General features: G+C 35.2%; 2 protein-coding genes across 2 annotated transcripts; both read left to right on the top strand.

The window, feature by feature from the left end:
* Positions 1-3,686: 3,686 nt before the first annotated feature.
* On the top strand, positions 3,687-6,694 carry LOC110755249 (DNA-directed RNA polymerases II and V subunit 8A-like). Its single transcript, XM_021956424.2, has 4 exons — positions 3,687-3,977; positions 4,064-4,221; positions 5,830-5,921; positions 6,294-6,694. Exons 1-4 carry the CDS (start codon positions 3,905-3,907, stop codon positions 6,403-6,405), a joined length of 435 nt encoding a protein of 144 aa, XP_021812116.1. The 5' UTR covers positions 3,687-3,904; the 3' UTR covers positions 6,406-6,694.
* A 3,498-nt stretch (positions 6,695-10,192) lies between these two features.
* LOC110755239 (RNA-binding (RRM/RBD/RNP motifs) family protein) lies at positions 10,193-14,574 on the top strand. The gene is made up of 2 exons (XM_021956416.2): positions 10,193-10,352; positions 13,504-14,574. Exons 1-2 carry the CDS (start codon positions 10,339-10,341, stop codon positions 14,264-14,266), a joined length of 777 nt encoding a protein of 258 aa, XP_021812108.1. The 5' UTR covers positions 10,193-10,338; the 3' UTR covers positions 14,267-14,574.
* Positions 14,575-15,977: the final 1,403 nt, after the last annotated feature.

Genomic DNA, 15,977 nt, shown 5'->3' with positions numbered 1-15,977 from the left:
AAACAACAAAGAAGTTCCAAATTGCAATTTACAAGGAAAATTAAATAAAAACTCAAATTTCAATTTTTTTTTAAACTTTTTAATTTTTTAATTTTTTAATTTTTGTTTTGTTTTTTTTTTTTTTTTTGAAAAAAAACACACAAATATACAAGCAACTCATGGATGACCAGTTAAGGGCCTCAGAAAACACAGCCAGGGGATCCGGGAAGGTTGGAGGGGTCACAAAGGTCCCACTTAAAACCCAAACTTCTTAGACACCGAAGGTGTCGCCTAAAGAACTCCTAGACACTGTATTGACGGAGACGCTCACTGGAGTTACCACGAGTCAGCTAATATAAAAAATCTTTTTTAATTTTTTTTAATAAAAGAAATAGAAAATTAAAATTACTAAAATAATAACAAAACAATTAAAGAGAAAAGATTGGAATACTCCCCCTTGAAGCGATTAGGTCGAGCATGGATGCATTTGGAGGTCGCGACTTCTCCCACTGCTCCACACTCCCCATTCTTATGATTGAGGTTGCCATCTCTCTCCATTTTTATTAAGCTATCATAAATTGCTAAAACGAACACAAAAAACTTGAAACAGAATTAAAGGATTACGAAATATAAAAAAAAAAACTAAAAATGAAAAGGAAAAATCAACACACGTCCAATTCCATGCTTCAAAGCAACAAGCACCAATGGGTTGTGTAAGCTGGGACTTAAACCCAGTTCTCTTGCTTGTTGGGCAATTGTCCTTTTCTGTTGGACTACAAACACAACTTGTCCATTAACGTCATTAACTTTAAAACTTGAAATTGTCCAGTTAAGAAAAAAAAAATAAAGTAGGAAAGCCAAATAGAATCAAACAATGTTACCGATCCCCGGCAACGGCGCCAAAAACTTGTTGCGTAGATACCAGCTGCACCAAAATGGATTAAACTGCATCCTCAACTTGTGATACTCGCAAGTGCACGAGCCGTTCGGTAGTATAGCGTATGTAAGTGCGAGGTCGATCCCACGAGGATTGGTGATTGAATGATCCAATTTAGTTTCCCTACACAAAATAGAAACAAAAACAAAGAACATAAAACAAGGAAGAAAGAAATAAGTAACTCAAGCAAATAAGTTCCCAAGTTCAATTTAGATTAATGGATTGATTCTAGCTAAAGTATGATTAAGCCATGGTGTGTGGTCATAACCTTGTGTTCCTAATTCCCTAATTTGATCATTTGTTGTCTAACCTAAAACTAAGCATTAGGAACCCATTAAGCATAGAAGAACATTTTAAACAACCAAGTATGTATCTAATCCCTGTTGTCGAATGTCCATACATACTCTTCCTATTCATAGTTCAATTCGAATTAAAGCATGGTGTATACTCTTAATTCAAACCAAGATAGCTAACATGCAAGCCTAAATGGTGATCAATCATTCAAACTAGCATATTAACTTATAAGCATAATGAATAAGAACAAAAACCATAATTGAAACTTGGAAACTAATTCAACTTGAAAACTTAAGAAAAGAATTTACATAACAAAGAAAAATAAATTACAACTAAGAAAACATTAAAGAAAGCTAGAATTGAGAACTAGAAAGCAAAACTAAGAGAATTTGAGGGAGAGAAGGGAAGGGAGCTCTAGAGAAGTGTTTGAGAGCTCCCCCCCTTGGGGTGTTATTACAAGCTTAGAGAACTTCCCTATTTATAGGCCTAGGGGAAGTGAAAATCAGAATTCAATAAGACTAATGCATACAACACTTGAATTATAAAATCTGAAATGGGTGATGCACTTGTATTAGAAAATCTTGAATTGGTTGATGCACTTCACCACTAAATCCCACCAGCAGCCCTAGCTCATCTTCATGTCACCATGACCAAGCTTCCAACCAGAAATGATAGCTCATACCTAGCTCACCATGACCAAGCATCCAACCAGCACATGCTGAGGTCAGCATGACCAGCAACTTCAAGGGCTTACAACTTGGGCTTCTCTTAATCAAATTAGGACTTTAAGCACTCTAAATTGAAGTTCAGAATGTCTTCTTTCCAGCCATATGTTATTTGGGCCAATCCAAGGTCGGAGGAAGAAGTTAAGGCCGAAACAAATTGCTAACTCATTTTCCGCGCTGATAAGATCCATCCTGAGCATGGTTCTGTGTTTGCTAGGTAACGGACTCCAGATTTATCCAATGGGGCTGAATTTTGGATATGTTATAGTACACACCAATTGGAGCAACTTTCATGAAGAATGTGGCCTCATCCGAGCTATGTAGGTTGCTGAAACAAAGCTTGCAATATGACCTACGGAACTGGACTGGCAGGGGGCTGTAGCCATAATGAATTTGTCTTTAAGCTCTTCATCAATTCATCCAAATTAGGCCTTAACATGCTTGAATTGCATGAATTATGTTCTCCAAAGCCATCATTGTTACCTAAAGCTCAATTAACTGAAAGATAAACACAAAAAGGATTAAAAGCACAAGTTTAACTCAAAAACATAACCAAATCATAAGCTAGAAGGGTAAGAAATAATATACAATTATGAACCGATCATGAACCAAACGGGCCCAAAATAAATAAATAAATAAATGGCAAATTTACTTAACAAGAATGGAACAACTAGCACGCGAGTCCATAGCTTAATGGTAAGTGCATTTGCATGCAAATTAGTGATATCAGGTTCCAGTGGCGGAGTCAGGATTTCACATTAGAGGGGGCCCTTCACAAAACTTTAAAAAATAATTTGAATAGGAGCGTTCAAGCACTAACCGATTAATACATTAATACGATACTAACTACTTAGTTTAGCCCACTTCATAATATCATTTCATATTGATTAATAATTTATCCATTCATTACAATCATAATTGCCTTTAGTTTCATATTCTAATCTCATCATCTACACTATTAAAGACTCAAAAGTTAATAATTTATATTCCAACATAGAGAAGAAATACAAAAAAATTTCATAAATCCTATGAAGGTACCCTACTCAGACATGTAAAAAAGGACGGAAAAAAATTCGCAACTTAAATTAAACAAAAGAGGAGGAGAAAGAAGAAAAAAAAAAGAGTTTCTAGTGCAACTATCATAACCTAACCTAAAATATTTAAGAGAATGTAGAAGAGTGATTAAGAAGTTTTATGGTTAATTTGTAGACAAAAAGAACCTAATATATTATTTATTTTAGAGTAAATATCCCAAAAATAATCTAATATATTATAATATTATATATCATATATAATATATAAATACAAGGGATATAAAGATTGAGGGGGCCCGAGACCACTCTGGTCCCTACATGGCTCCGCCCCTATTAGGTTCAAACCCCAGAGACACCTCTCTCGGGCTCTGTCCCCCTTTCAAACTTTGACACCCCAAAAAAACACTAAGAAATCAAATGAGAATTGTAAAGTTGTAAGGTTATTTTTTGGAAGGAAGAGGAAGAATATGAATGGGAATTAGGTCAACAACTCCCTAGTCGATCTAATTTTTGATTTGAGAGTGTGTGATTACAAGGCGGCGAGTCTACAAAGAGACGGCGAGGTGGGAACCAAATTGGTCAAGCCAACCATTCTGAATCCGTGTCTCAGTAGCCGACAATGGTTCACAAGGAGGGCAAATTTTCTTATTTATTTCTCACTAAAATTTGCTTATTTTTCTTTATTAAAAAAGAAAAAGAAAAAAGGAATTTTTTTTTTCATTAATAAACTGGCGATGCCATTTCTTGGCAGATCCCGACCGTTCAATAGATCGAAGGGGGGAGATATTAGCTCCGCATTAGAAACGCAACGCATCACAACGTTCCTCTCGTTCTCTCTCTCTCTCAGTTAGCCATCGTCTCCAGGACTCGATCCCACAGGTGGAAAACGCCGTCGTTTTCTGGTGAAACAACAGTCAGTGGTGAGAGAAGCAAGGATGGTTGATCGTCTGTTCGAGGATATATTTCAGATTCTGCGACTGAACCCAGATGGCAAAAAGTTTGATAAAGGTATTTGCAAGTGTAAAAATTCTTATACAAAATTTTTCAAGATGGTTTTGTTTCTCTTGTTTCGTTAATTTTTTGGTACTTGGTAGTTACTCGAATCGAAGCAAAGAGTGAGACTTGCGAGATGTTCATGCACCTAGATGTGAATTCAGAGGTATATCCCATGAGGGAAGGTGAGAAATTCTCAATGGCTCTAACTTCCACAATCAATTTGGATGGAACACCTGATACTGGCTATTTCACTCAGGTAAACTTCTATTTATTCCTTTTCTTAATTTTTTTTAATGTTGCTTATGGGGTAATTCCCTGCTTGTTTGTACTGTATCTTTACTGGAAAAGTGTGACATGTATGAAAGCATGTACCTTGTGGATGGAGTGTACTGTTGAAAAGAATTCACAAGTTGGGTTATTAGCTTGAGAGTTATCAGGGTTTTTAGCACAAATGGCAGAACTGGGATTTTCATGAAACCCTATTTTTTGGACCTCCATTCTTTGTCTATTCAGGGTTATTTTTTTTTAGAAAAAAAGAAAATTGTTATTTTTGGGTTCTCTAGCAGTTTCTATATGTCATGGCTATCTTGTCTTGATAGGTTACTCTGTTTGGTGCTTCTTAGGTGGTTTCTGAAGGGGGAAGTCATCCTTTAACATTCAGGAAATGTCCAAATTCTTTGTAATAAATAATTAATGATTGACAAAGTCCATTTGGAAGTGGAACACAAATGATGTGGTTGATTTAGGAGGCCGGTGAGAATGTCATGTGGGTTTGGTATGTGAAAGGACAATAGGAGTGTGGGATGGCTTGAGATTGAGAGTTTGGACAAATTATGGCGTGGTGACACTCTTCTTTGAGATTCATTCTTTGTTTTGATTAGCAAAGGAAGCTCTCTTCTTTGAGTTGGATCTGGGATCTTAATTTCATTAAAAAGTGGAGGGTGGAATACTTATGCAGGGTAATTTATTGGGTGAAAGTAAGGGGGTGCTTTTTTATTTATTTTATTATGCTGGAGAAGCTGCCCTCTTCATAGATGTCTTTTTCTATTAGATCTTTTTATTGGGCTTTAGTGGGAGCAGAATCTATTTTCATTAATAGAAGATCTAGTGTTCTAAGTTCCTCATTAATACTGTTTTTTGGATGGATGGCACTATAGAGAAACTGCAATGAGTCAAATAACTTGATTTTAGGGGAAAATTTACGGTGAGGGCTGTTACATTGCAAGTGGCAGACTTGGTTGACCAACTGCTGTTACACTCTTGTGTACATGGATTTAACTTATGGGAACTTGCGTTCTCATGATTTGGCATTTCATGTATATCATTGGACATTGTTTGAGCTCCTTTCAGTGTGGCATGCCATTTTGTTTTAAGAAGGATGATGTAGTTTGGACTTTGGAGGCCTACCTCTTTGTGTGCCATGTGTTCTTTTTGATTGGAAAGGAACATTAGTATTTTCAAAGTTGCAGATTGGGGCCACATCTTGAGTTTTGTTATTTATGTGAACGCCTTCTTTTTTAGATATTTTTTTTGCCTTTAGGTTTCTTTTCTTCTTGCCTTCAAATAAAAATTTTCTTAAATGGAAAAACAAGCCAATACCATGATGTCACTTCAAGTTGGTAATAGTGTCTACCTGTATTCAATCATATATCTGAAATGCATATATTATAGCTTATAGGTCAATAAATGACGAGGGCCATCTTTGATAATGACAAATTGACAACACCTTGAGAAGATGATTCTGAGGATGGTTATGTGTTCCATGTTTTCTTGACATAGCTTAGCTGTAGCTGTTTCTGTTTGGTTGTTTACAAAATCATTGAGCCAGATTACGCCTAATTAATAAAGGTACCCTTTTTTGCAGGGCAATCGCAAGACATTGGCCGATGAATATGAATACGTCATGCAAGGGAAGCTTTTCAAAATTTCAGAAGGTTCTAAACGTGATCCTAAAGCGTAAGTAATAAAAAAAAAATCATTTATTAGGATCTACAAGTGTGCTATTTGATTGTATGTTTGTGAAAAAAGATGAAGAAAATATCAAATGTAGGTATCATGAAAGTGGCTCTTCTGAGTTGGTATAAGCTGACGTGAATTTGATGAAGTCCACTTACAAGGCATCATATCCCCTACAACTATGACTCAGATCCTTGTTATTTCTGCAACATATTGTGGAGGATAATGATGTCAATCATATGACAGTCATTTGCTCTGATTGCTTTTCATTCAGGAAGACAAATTATTGGGGTTTAAGTAAAACTTTATGTCATGTTAACTGAGAATGTCTTTTTTATCGTTCTCTTCTAATTTTCTTGTATTTGAGTTCAGGGAGGTAAATGCTTCATTTGGTGGCCTTTTGATGATGCTGAAGGGGGAAGCCTCTCAATTCAAGAACTTTGAACTTGATCAGAGGATGTTTCTCCTCATAAGGAAGCTATGAGACTCTTGACAGTATCCAACGTGGAATGGTCTACAGCTCTCTCCTAAGAGGAACATTTTTAGGCTTTTCTTATGTAAACTTGTGCTGAACCTTGACGGTTCCGATTAAGCCTGTGTTGAGTAGAGGGCTCCCTGACTAAACTTGAGGTTGCTACATAATTCTCAAGGGTAGTGTGTACGCATGAAATGCTATCACATTGACTTTAAAATTTATGTTGTCAAAATTTAACTCCTGCTAAGAGCCCATGATCTTTGTGTGGCTCATGAATAGTAATAACCATTCTAGTGCACCCCAAATGTGTTTTTTTTTTTTTTTTTGAGTTTTTCTATTTAAACTTCATTCTTTTCTTTGTTCATCCCAATACTTAAATTATTAAACTCTTAATTTTTATTATTATGTAAAAAGACAAAAGAGGTCATCCCTCTTAATACTTAACCCTAGTACGTCTATACACACACCTCACTACTCTTCATATTAAGTTTTAGAAAAATACAAACCCTTCCACACCTTATTGCCATATTATTATTCTCTTTCAATAAACCTACTACACTCTCATCTTTTCTATCAAAACCTAGTTCATTCTCAAATTTTTAAAAAAATAATAATAAGACTTATTTATGGATATGCCCCATGTGTTTTTAAAATAGTCTCAGATTATCACATGTTCTTTGAAATGTCTCAATATACCACAAATACTTTCAATAAGTGTCTCACGTTAACATTCCGTCAAATTTGAGAGAAGTTCCATTAGCTAATGTGGTCCCCACTTCTTTTCAATCTATTAACAAGGAAGAAGAAGGGTTAGTCAGGTTAAGAAAAGGAGGAATTTGGGAGAAGAAGGTTAGGTTGAGGGAATTTGATTTGGGGATTTCAGATTTGGGAAAAAAAGGGGAATTTGATTTGGGGATTTCATATTTAGGAGAAGAAGGAATAGTATATGAAATTCCCTCCACCTAACCTTCTTCTCCCAAATCCCTCATTTTCTCCCAAATTCCCCTTTTCTCCAAAATTCCCTATTTTCTCAACCTGACTAACCACTCATCTCCCTTGTTAAGAGATTGAAAAGAAGTGGGGGCCACATCAGTTAACAGAACTTCTCTCAAATTTGATAGAATAGCTAACATGAGACACTTATTGAAAGTATAGGTGGTATATTGAGACATTTCAAAGAACATGTGGTAATCTGAGACTATTTTGAAAGCACAGGAGGCATATCTATAAATAAGCCTAATAATAATAATAATAAAATAATGCTACTACTACATTTGATAACGGTGTTTTTATCTCTTTAAGTAAACAGTTTGGGGGACCGAAGACAGTTCTCCGTGCACCGAACACGTAGCTTATCGAATCCAGTTGCGACACGGATGGGAATGCATGCTACATGTGAGGTTGAGATGAACTTAGAGTAGTGAGGGGCAAGATAGCGTGGTGTGAGGTGTGAGGTTGATGAGTTTTTTTTTTCTTCTGTTTGATGTGTATTTAGGGGTAGTTTGGGAAGATAATGGAGTTTTCTTAGAAATTGTGAAAATTTGAATTAAAAGTTGGGGTGAACAAAGAGAAATGCGGGGTTTAAATAGAAAAACTCTTTGTTTGTACCCTATTTTGGTTCAAAGCTGTGAGCTGATAAATATGTTGGCTTTTTATCACAAAACGTCCCTGACGTTTACGAAACTATCAGATTGCATCCTTAACGTTTTTTTGTATCACTCATGGTCCCTAACGTTAATATGGGTGCTCTTAAATAGTCCCTCTGTCAAAAAAAACTATTAAATCCAGGGATATAATCATCAAATCAATCCATTTTCACCTCTTCAACCATTAATGAATTTATAGGTTAGTTTAGTTGAGAGAAAAAGAAATGGTAGGAGTTGCTCCAGAAGCAGATGATGGAAGTAGGAGATGTTTACCACAGTGGATGCTAGGCATATCTTCTGCTGGCCAGGTAAGGAAGCCTAGTAATGGTAAAGAGGAAGAACTTGCCTCTTACGAAACTGAAACATTGGGAGAAAACTCACATGTTCTTGTAAAATGTGAGACAAAGAGAAGAAAAAAGAAAATCAACTGAATAAGATGCAGACTATTAAACCATTTCTCTCCATTTCTTGTTGGAATTGGCTAGAAACTAAGGGCAGAAACAAATTGAACTATAAAAACCCATTTGCTGTTTTGCCCAGAAATTTGAAGATTTTTCATCACCAAAACTTTTTAGCGACAGATGTTCATCAGATTTTTCGTGGCTAAACATTTTCTGTGACGGTGTTCTTCAGATTTTTCTTCACTAAAAGTGAAATTTCCAGATCAACTTCAGACTTATATATGCCTTGGGCTCTGGCCAATTGTGACGGATGTTCCAAATTTCCTGATTTTTTGTATTTCCCCGATCCTGGTTATGGTTACAGGTTTCTAGACTTATATATATATATATTATAATTTTGGATTGATTTGACAATTATATCCCTGGATTTAACATTTTTTTGATAGATGGACTACTTAAGAGCACCTATATTAACGTTAGAGACCATGAGTGATACAAAGAAACTTTAAGGATCCAATCTGATAGTTTCGCAAACGTCAGGGACGTTTTGTGATAAAAAGTCAAATATGTTTGATTTGATCTAATATTTGGCTCAATCAGCAATAAGGTTACAAATTATATACAACCCCCCTTAAGAATGTTTGGTAGGTTTTTGTGTAAGAGCATCCACAATGGACTCCCTAAACCACCTCCTTAGATAAAATTTAGGGACGATGTGAGAAAACCCACATCCAACCATGCTCCCTATCCAACTCCTAAAATAGGGAGACCTCTAGGAGCTCTTAAATTTGAGGAGAGAGAAAGGACTCCAAGTGTCTTCCTAATTAGGGAGCATGGTTGGAGTTAAAATTTTTTAAAGAGCTTCTAAAATAGCTTAGGGAGATTCACTCTAAATTTTAATTAAAAAATAAGAAGCATGATTGTGGATGCTCTAGTATGCCACTTGCGCCTTAGCTCTAATCACATAGGTTTTTGTATAAGGCGGCTAATAATAATAATAAAGATTGTAACCAAAGAAAAATACTTTACATGGAATGGAAGAAGTCAAGAATCAGGAAAGTCAATAATTGGGGAGCTAATGAATACGTATTGGATTAACTACTTTTCTAATTAATCTAATTCATTTTATCATGTATTAGATTACGAATTTTAACATGTTATTTACATAATTTTTAATTTCTATGTGTTAATAAATGTAAGAAATTAATTGATACAATGATGATAATGATAATAATAGTAATAAAAAATAAATTATATTTAGTGCTACTTCTCTTCTTAATATTAAATTGTTGTTATGTGAAATTGTTGTTTTGTTCATAAAAAAGAAAAAAAAAATCAAAAAGAAGAAAATAGGGAGATTAACTATTATACCCAATATATGAGCCCAAATTTTAAAAAAAAAACCCTACATGAAATGGACTTTAGAAACATACCCAAAGCTCATTTACAACATAACAAAAAGACTTTAACTTCTTATAAATTACAAAATTATCATCGGTTTCTTAAAACAAACCCAACCCCAAAACCTTATAAAAAAAACTCAAAACACTCAATAGGGCATCAAAGTAATTTAATAATCAAAATTAAATTTAATAGGGCCAGCTTTTATTTTTTTAGTTTTTTTTGGATTTATTTATAGAAATTAAATGGTGTAAGATTTATCTATAGTATTAGTGCTAAGAATTAGTATATGACTAAATATCTCAAGAAGGTATTCATTCATCAAGGCTTTTTATTCTTTTTTTGTTTTTTTTGTTTTCTTGCTTCTTATTAGACGCTCTCTCGGGCCTGGGCTCTCGTTTCTCTTCTAAGGCGAAAGGAAAGTCTGAAGCGGCTGAGAGACAGAAACATCAAGTGGGTAAGAAGACGACGACGACGACGATAATTCTACGAACATGTTCTACAGAGGGTAACACACTTTCCTTTTCTCCAATTTCTTGCTCTTTCTTTATTCTACTTCTTCTATTATTATTAAAAAGAATCGTCTTTGCGATTTCTCTCGTTCCTTTCATTATGTTTAGGTTATTTCATTCATATATGGTTGTCCTCTTTCTCGACTGGTTTCAATTGATGGGCTTTATCAATTAATCTTTATGATTTTTTTTTTCTGTTTTGTTGCTTAATTCTCGAGTGGTATGAATCGGACAATGCCCAGAATTTAAATTCAACTTTTTTCTTTTTTGTTCAAAACTGATGGGTTGTTTGGATTATATTTGATTTGAACAAAAAGGGTTGACGTAGGCCTTTGTTGAAGTTTTAACTCCTTAAAGTGATATGATTAGGATTAAGTTCTTTAATTCTTTATTCATATGTCTGTGTTTGTTTTCTTTGGCTTTATATTGTTAACTAGGATGAGAATTTAACAAATTTAGGGAGCATAGCTAGTTATTTATGATTATAGAACCCTTATTCAGACCAATAAACTAGTTTTCAGTTATTCGTTCGTAATTATATTGTCTTGGTTTTATATGTTTCACTAGGTAATAATGATAGGACTGGGATTTTTTTTCTATGTTCTTTATGGGTCTGAGGAAAATTGGGCAATGCTTAAAATTTTAGAGGAACTGATTAATTCCCTTGTTTCAAAATAGACAAGCAGTTAAAGGAAAAAGTTCATCGAAACTATAAACTAGAAACTAAAACAATTCCGAGAATCTTATTTGAAACCTGAATAAAATGTTTGACCACATTAATGTCTTCAGAGAACGTTGCTAATCTAAGTTTCCCAATTATATTATTATTTTAGATGGGGTTCCAGTAGCTAAAACCAGGTAAAGAGTACCTAGTCTGATTGATATGGATGATAAAAATATACTTATGAGTGTCCCAGTGATTTGTTGGACAAAATGTAATTGTTCTATTTTCCCAAGAAATAACCATATAATTTTGTTCTTCGCACAAAAGAAACCGTTTTTCTTTATTTCATAATGTTTACACCCAAGGTGTTTCCCTACTCCTTGAGGTTTAAAAGCTAGTACCTCAACCGCAAAGGGAATCTTCAAACTCTGGACCTAATCACGCCTAGGGTAGCATTCAAGTCGTATGGGTTTCATGTTAGGATTGAAATCTAATTCATATTGAATACTAGCATGAACTCTAATCCAACTTGATTTATTAACTATGTCAGATGACGTGACATTACCTGTGTTGTGGTTGGGTCAATTCTCATTTCATTGCCAAGTCATGTTAGTGGATAGTGTTCATGTCCTCTCATTTATGTTATTGCCAATATTAGTCAACCCTAATCCGAACTCTTTTGTTAAACAGTGGAATGGTTTGACGCTAACCTAACCTGTTTATTAATGGTGTCATGTTTGGGTTGGTCCATATATATTATGAATTAAAAAGTTAAAATAAGGTTTTTCTTATTTCTAACCAAACTTACTACTCATACGTTCCTTATAAAATAAAAAACCACTTCATCCGGATATTAGAAAAACCATTATAAAAAAATTATAAGTCTACAAGGAGTCATACAATACATATTAAGAAATGGAAGATTTTAGTCTTGTCTTCCTATGATATTAATTAAACAGTTTTCTCGAGTCGAGATTATTTGCGAATGACACTAACCTGACCTGTTTATTTTTTGTTTGATGGTCATGCCATTATGAGTTCATGTCAAGTAATGGTCAACCCTAACTCACTAACTTCATTGACCAAAAAAAAAACTCACTAACTTCGAGTTAGGCTCAATTTGTGGTGTTGTTTCCTTTTAAACCATTTGTATTTAAGATTAGTGCCTTTACTTATGAATAAAAAAATAATTTGCTTACCTTTATTCTTGGCAACACTGAGAAGAAGTACCCTATAATTTTTTAAGGTTAGATACCGCCGTAATAAAGATGGATATTCATTCATTTACAATTTGTCCTGGTGCATTATGGGTATGCTGGTTTCTTTATGATTCATTGCAAGTATTCCACATCAGGAAAGGAGGTAGTGCACAAGGGCTGCTTGTTAATCTGTGCTGTAGTACGTAGTTATACGGGATGTTTCATGGACTGTGGAATTTGTGAAGGCAGAGCATAATATTGTGGATACCATGAGACAAGCTACAATACACATCACATGAAAATTTTATAGGAATGACGTTGATTAAATCTAGACTTTTATAAAATCATGTGTGAGAAGGCACACTTTTTTTTGGGTGCTAAACAACAGAGATATAGAAAGGAAAACAAAGACAAAATCAACCTGGGCACTTAATTCTCCTACATCCACACAAAGAACATAAAAAAAACTAGCAAGATTATTGGGTGCTGTATTATCCTTTCCAGTTACAAATTCAACCAACCGAAAGCGTGTCTTTTGATTAATTCAATTCCAGAGTTGTATGCTACATCCAAATTGATGCAAGTTGAAATTTTACTTAATAACTAATTTCAAGAGTGAACTTTGGACTAGAAACCTGGACATTGAAATCCGCCTTTATCTGGATTTATGATTGCTATCTTGGACTTACAACCTTGGTTCTGGTTATTATTGTCATTGTCTTCCATGTTGAACAGCTTAGGTACGTAAACCTCTTTTTTCTACTCATCAAGTACCTGAACTTAGTAAATACTTTGACATGGGTGTTCATCATCAAAGTTGTGTATTATGATTGCACCATTACATTACGTATTGAATAACCTGATTGCAAATGTAATTGTTAAGAAATTGTAGCTTAGAAATATATGTTGCTGAGTATTATAAACAGTACCTCATGAATTCCTAATCTTGAATTCCATTTTAGTGCAGCTATTATTCTTCTAGGTTTTGTTTTAGGTCACAGGTTGTAACTCATGTGTATTGCAATATAAAAATTGTGACTTAATGCAAACTGGATGAGAAATGCTATTCCTGCAAAAACTACCGAGCTAGTAGGAGACATGTATTGTCCTTTTTCTTCTTACTCCACCAAGATTCATGTTTGTTTTAATCATAATTGGCTGCTGGATGAAATTCTATCTGATAATTGGAATGCTTATTAATGTAGCTGAGTAATTAGTTATGATAAGAGTATTGATGAGTTTGCTTCTCTTTTCTGTTGCTTTCGGTGTCACTGGGAACTAAAGTAAATTCAGTGATGGTGGTGATGGCCGTGACATGGGTGCAAAGCGTCAGCGGCTAGGTGACCCGGGATCTTCATTCTATGGGACCTCCCCTGGTTCAAGTTATATGTACAATCCAACTCCTTATGCATATGCTGGACAACCTCCGCCGTTCCCTGTTGTCAAACTTCGTGGTCTACCATTTGATTGCACAGAAGCTGATGTTGCTGAGTTTCTCCATGGGCTTGACATCGTTGATGTTCTTTTTGTCCACAAGAATAGCAAGTTCAGTGGGGAAGCCTTTTGTGTTTTGGGGTATCCTCTTCAGGTTGATTTTGCCCTTTCAAGGAATAGGCAGAATATGGGCAGGAGATATGTTGAGGTGTTCAGAAGTAAGAGGCAGGAATATTACAAGGCAATAGCAAATGAAGTTTCTGATGCTCGTGGCAGTTCCCCTCGCAGAAATGTTCCAAGGGCCAAATCTTATGATGAAGGGAAGGACTCAGCAGAACATACAGGGGTATTGCGGTTGAGGGGATTGCCATTTTCCGCTGGCAAGGATGATATAATGGATTTTTTTAAGGACTTTGTGTTGTCAGAGAGCTCAATTCATTTTACAATGAATTCAGAAGGCAGGCCAACTGGGGAGGGGTTTGTAGAGTTTGCAAGTGCAGAAGATTCCAAGGCAGCTATGGCTAAGGATAGGATGACACTTGGAAGTCGATATATAGAGCTGTTCCCCTCATCGCACGAGGAGTTGGATGAAGCAGTTTCAAGAGGACGGTGATCCTTATAGATCTTTGTTATCATTTGCCATTATGTACTTGTTATAATCTTTTATTTCACTGTTTGGAATTTTGCTTGCAGACATTCAGTTAGATTTTCTAGTTGTTGGTTTGGGAGAAGTATGATATATGTATGGGAGAAGTTTTGCATACTAGTTTGGTCCGTTAATTAAGGTTCTCTGTTGCCTTAACTTTATATCGCTCGACACATGTTGCGTCAATACTTAGGTCCCTGAAATTGATGACATTTAAGGTCGAGTTCTTTTTATCTTTCAGAATTTAAGTTTGGTTGGCTAAGAACTGTTTCTCATGTATCGACTATTGTTGTTTTAGGCATCGACGGGTTGATTATGGATGCCTATTTTGTTCTGCTTCCTTATTTATGTAGACAAAAAAGGGTTTGCTTATGGTTTTCTAGACAGTGATATCAAATGCTAGTGTTTTTCTTTTTGTACAGTGTTGCTTCAGTAATTTACAGATTTCATGCAAACTTGTCTGACTTTCTCTCCACCCATTTTCCCTTCTCTATTTTCTGAACTGGAGTTTTAAACCAATTATCATACTGCTGTACTGTGGCGGAAAACCGAAGACAAATCTTTAGATGATATGGTAGGAGACTGAATAAACTTGAGAGTAAAAGAGTTTCCTTGTAAACCTGTTTTTCTTGTCAGTGTATGTTAAATAAAAATAATTAAGAGTAATATAATCTAGGATACTGCTCGACTCCTTCCTCCTTCCTGCAAACCTCGGTTTGACACATGTGCAAAAATAATTCATCAAAAACACAAAAGGAAAAACTTCTACACACATGTCAAACTTCCATTGGCAGGAATGAATGAATTCCTACTTACTGGGGAGGGAAGTTTTTTCCTGTCTATGTTGTTGCTGAAATTGTTAGGTTGTCTTGGAGTTGTCATATGGTATTGAAATACTGCAAGTTAAAATGCTGCTATTTATAAAAATCCCATTGAGAACCTCAAGATTATGGTGACTTCCATCCATCCATCCCTATTATTGCTTTCACTTCCTTCAAGTTTGCGTACGGCATTCATGTGCAACCCGCCAGAACTACGCTGAGGTTGGCTCTCTCTGCTGAAATCTATTTCATTTTGAGCAGACAGTGGAATTAGTTGACCTGAGATTTTACTTCGGAATGCTCATTTTGTGGAAATAATAACATGTTTAGCAGCTTTTCCAAGCTTTCTCATTAGTTATAACCAAAGTCAACACCTCCCTCTATCTCTCATGCCATAAATAGCTAGATCTAACTTCATTTACAAGTTCACAAACGGTATTAGGGAATTGGGACGCACTGCCTCACTGGTATGGATAAATGCTGTTAATCACTTGAGCTACAAATACAATAAAGTCACGCAACTACCAAATCATTAGCTCATCCAACTCATCCAATCCAACCAATGATGGTAGGTTTGAATGATATCAACATTCTCAATTCATCATGAAAGCATTCAACTTGCAAAACATTTTCTTACTAAACAACTATGCATGTCGCGCCAAACTATCAAGCTAGATCGTCAAGCTATCAATTTGAATCACACTTTATCTAACCTCAAATCAGACAATCTAACAACATATATAACGTGCTACCTCATTAACTATTTGAATTGATAGTTTTTAAAACATATAGACAAACCTACAAGACAAGTCTCACTAGAAGTATGGTGTCAAAACAAAACCACGGGAAGTTAACGT

The sequence above is a fragment of the Prunus avium genome, chromosome 4, assembly GCF_965620075.1.
Source record: "Prunus avium chromosome 4, drPruAviu1.hap1.1, whole genome shotgun sequence".
Classification (NCBI taxonomy): domain Eukaryota; kingdom Viridiplantae; phylum Streptophyta; class Magnoliopsida; order Rosales; family Rosaceae; genus Prunus; species Prunus avium.
This window is presented reverse-complemented; position numbering and strand designations above follow the sequence as displayed.

What these genes read in the sequence shown, in the direction of transcription:
- LOC110755249 (XM_021956424.2), top strand. Translation starts at nt 3,905, where the DNA reads ATGGTTGATCGTCTGTTCGAGGATATATTTCAGATTCTGCGACTGAAC. An exon ending in TGGCAAAAAGTTTGATAAAG is followed by an intron (nt 3,978 to 4,063) that starts GTATTTGCAAGT and finishes GGTACTTGGTAG; the next exon opens with TTACTCGAATCGAAGCAAAG. An exon ending in TCTAAACGTGATCCTAAAGC is followed by an intron (nt 5,922 to 6,293) that starts GTAAGTAATAAA and finishes ATTTGAGTTCAG; the next exon opens with GGAGGTAAATGCTTCATTTG.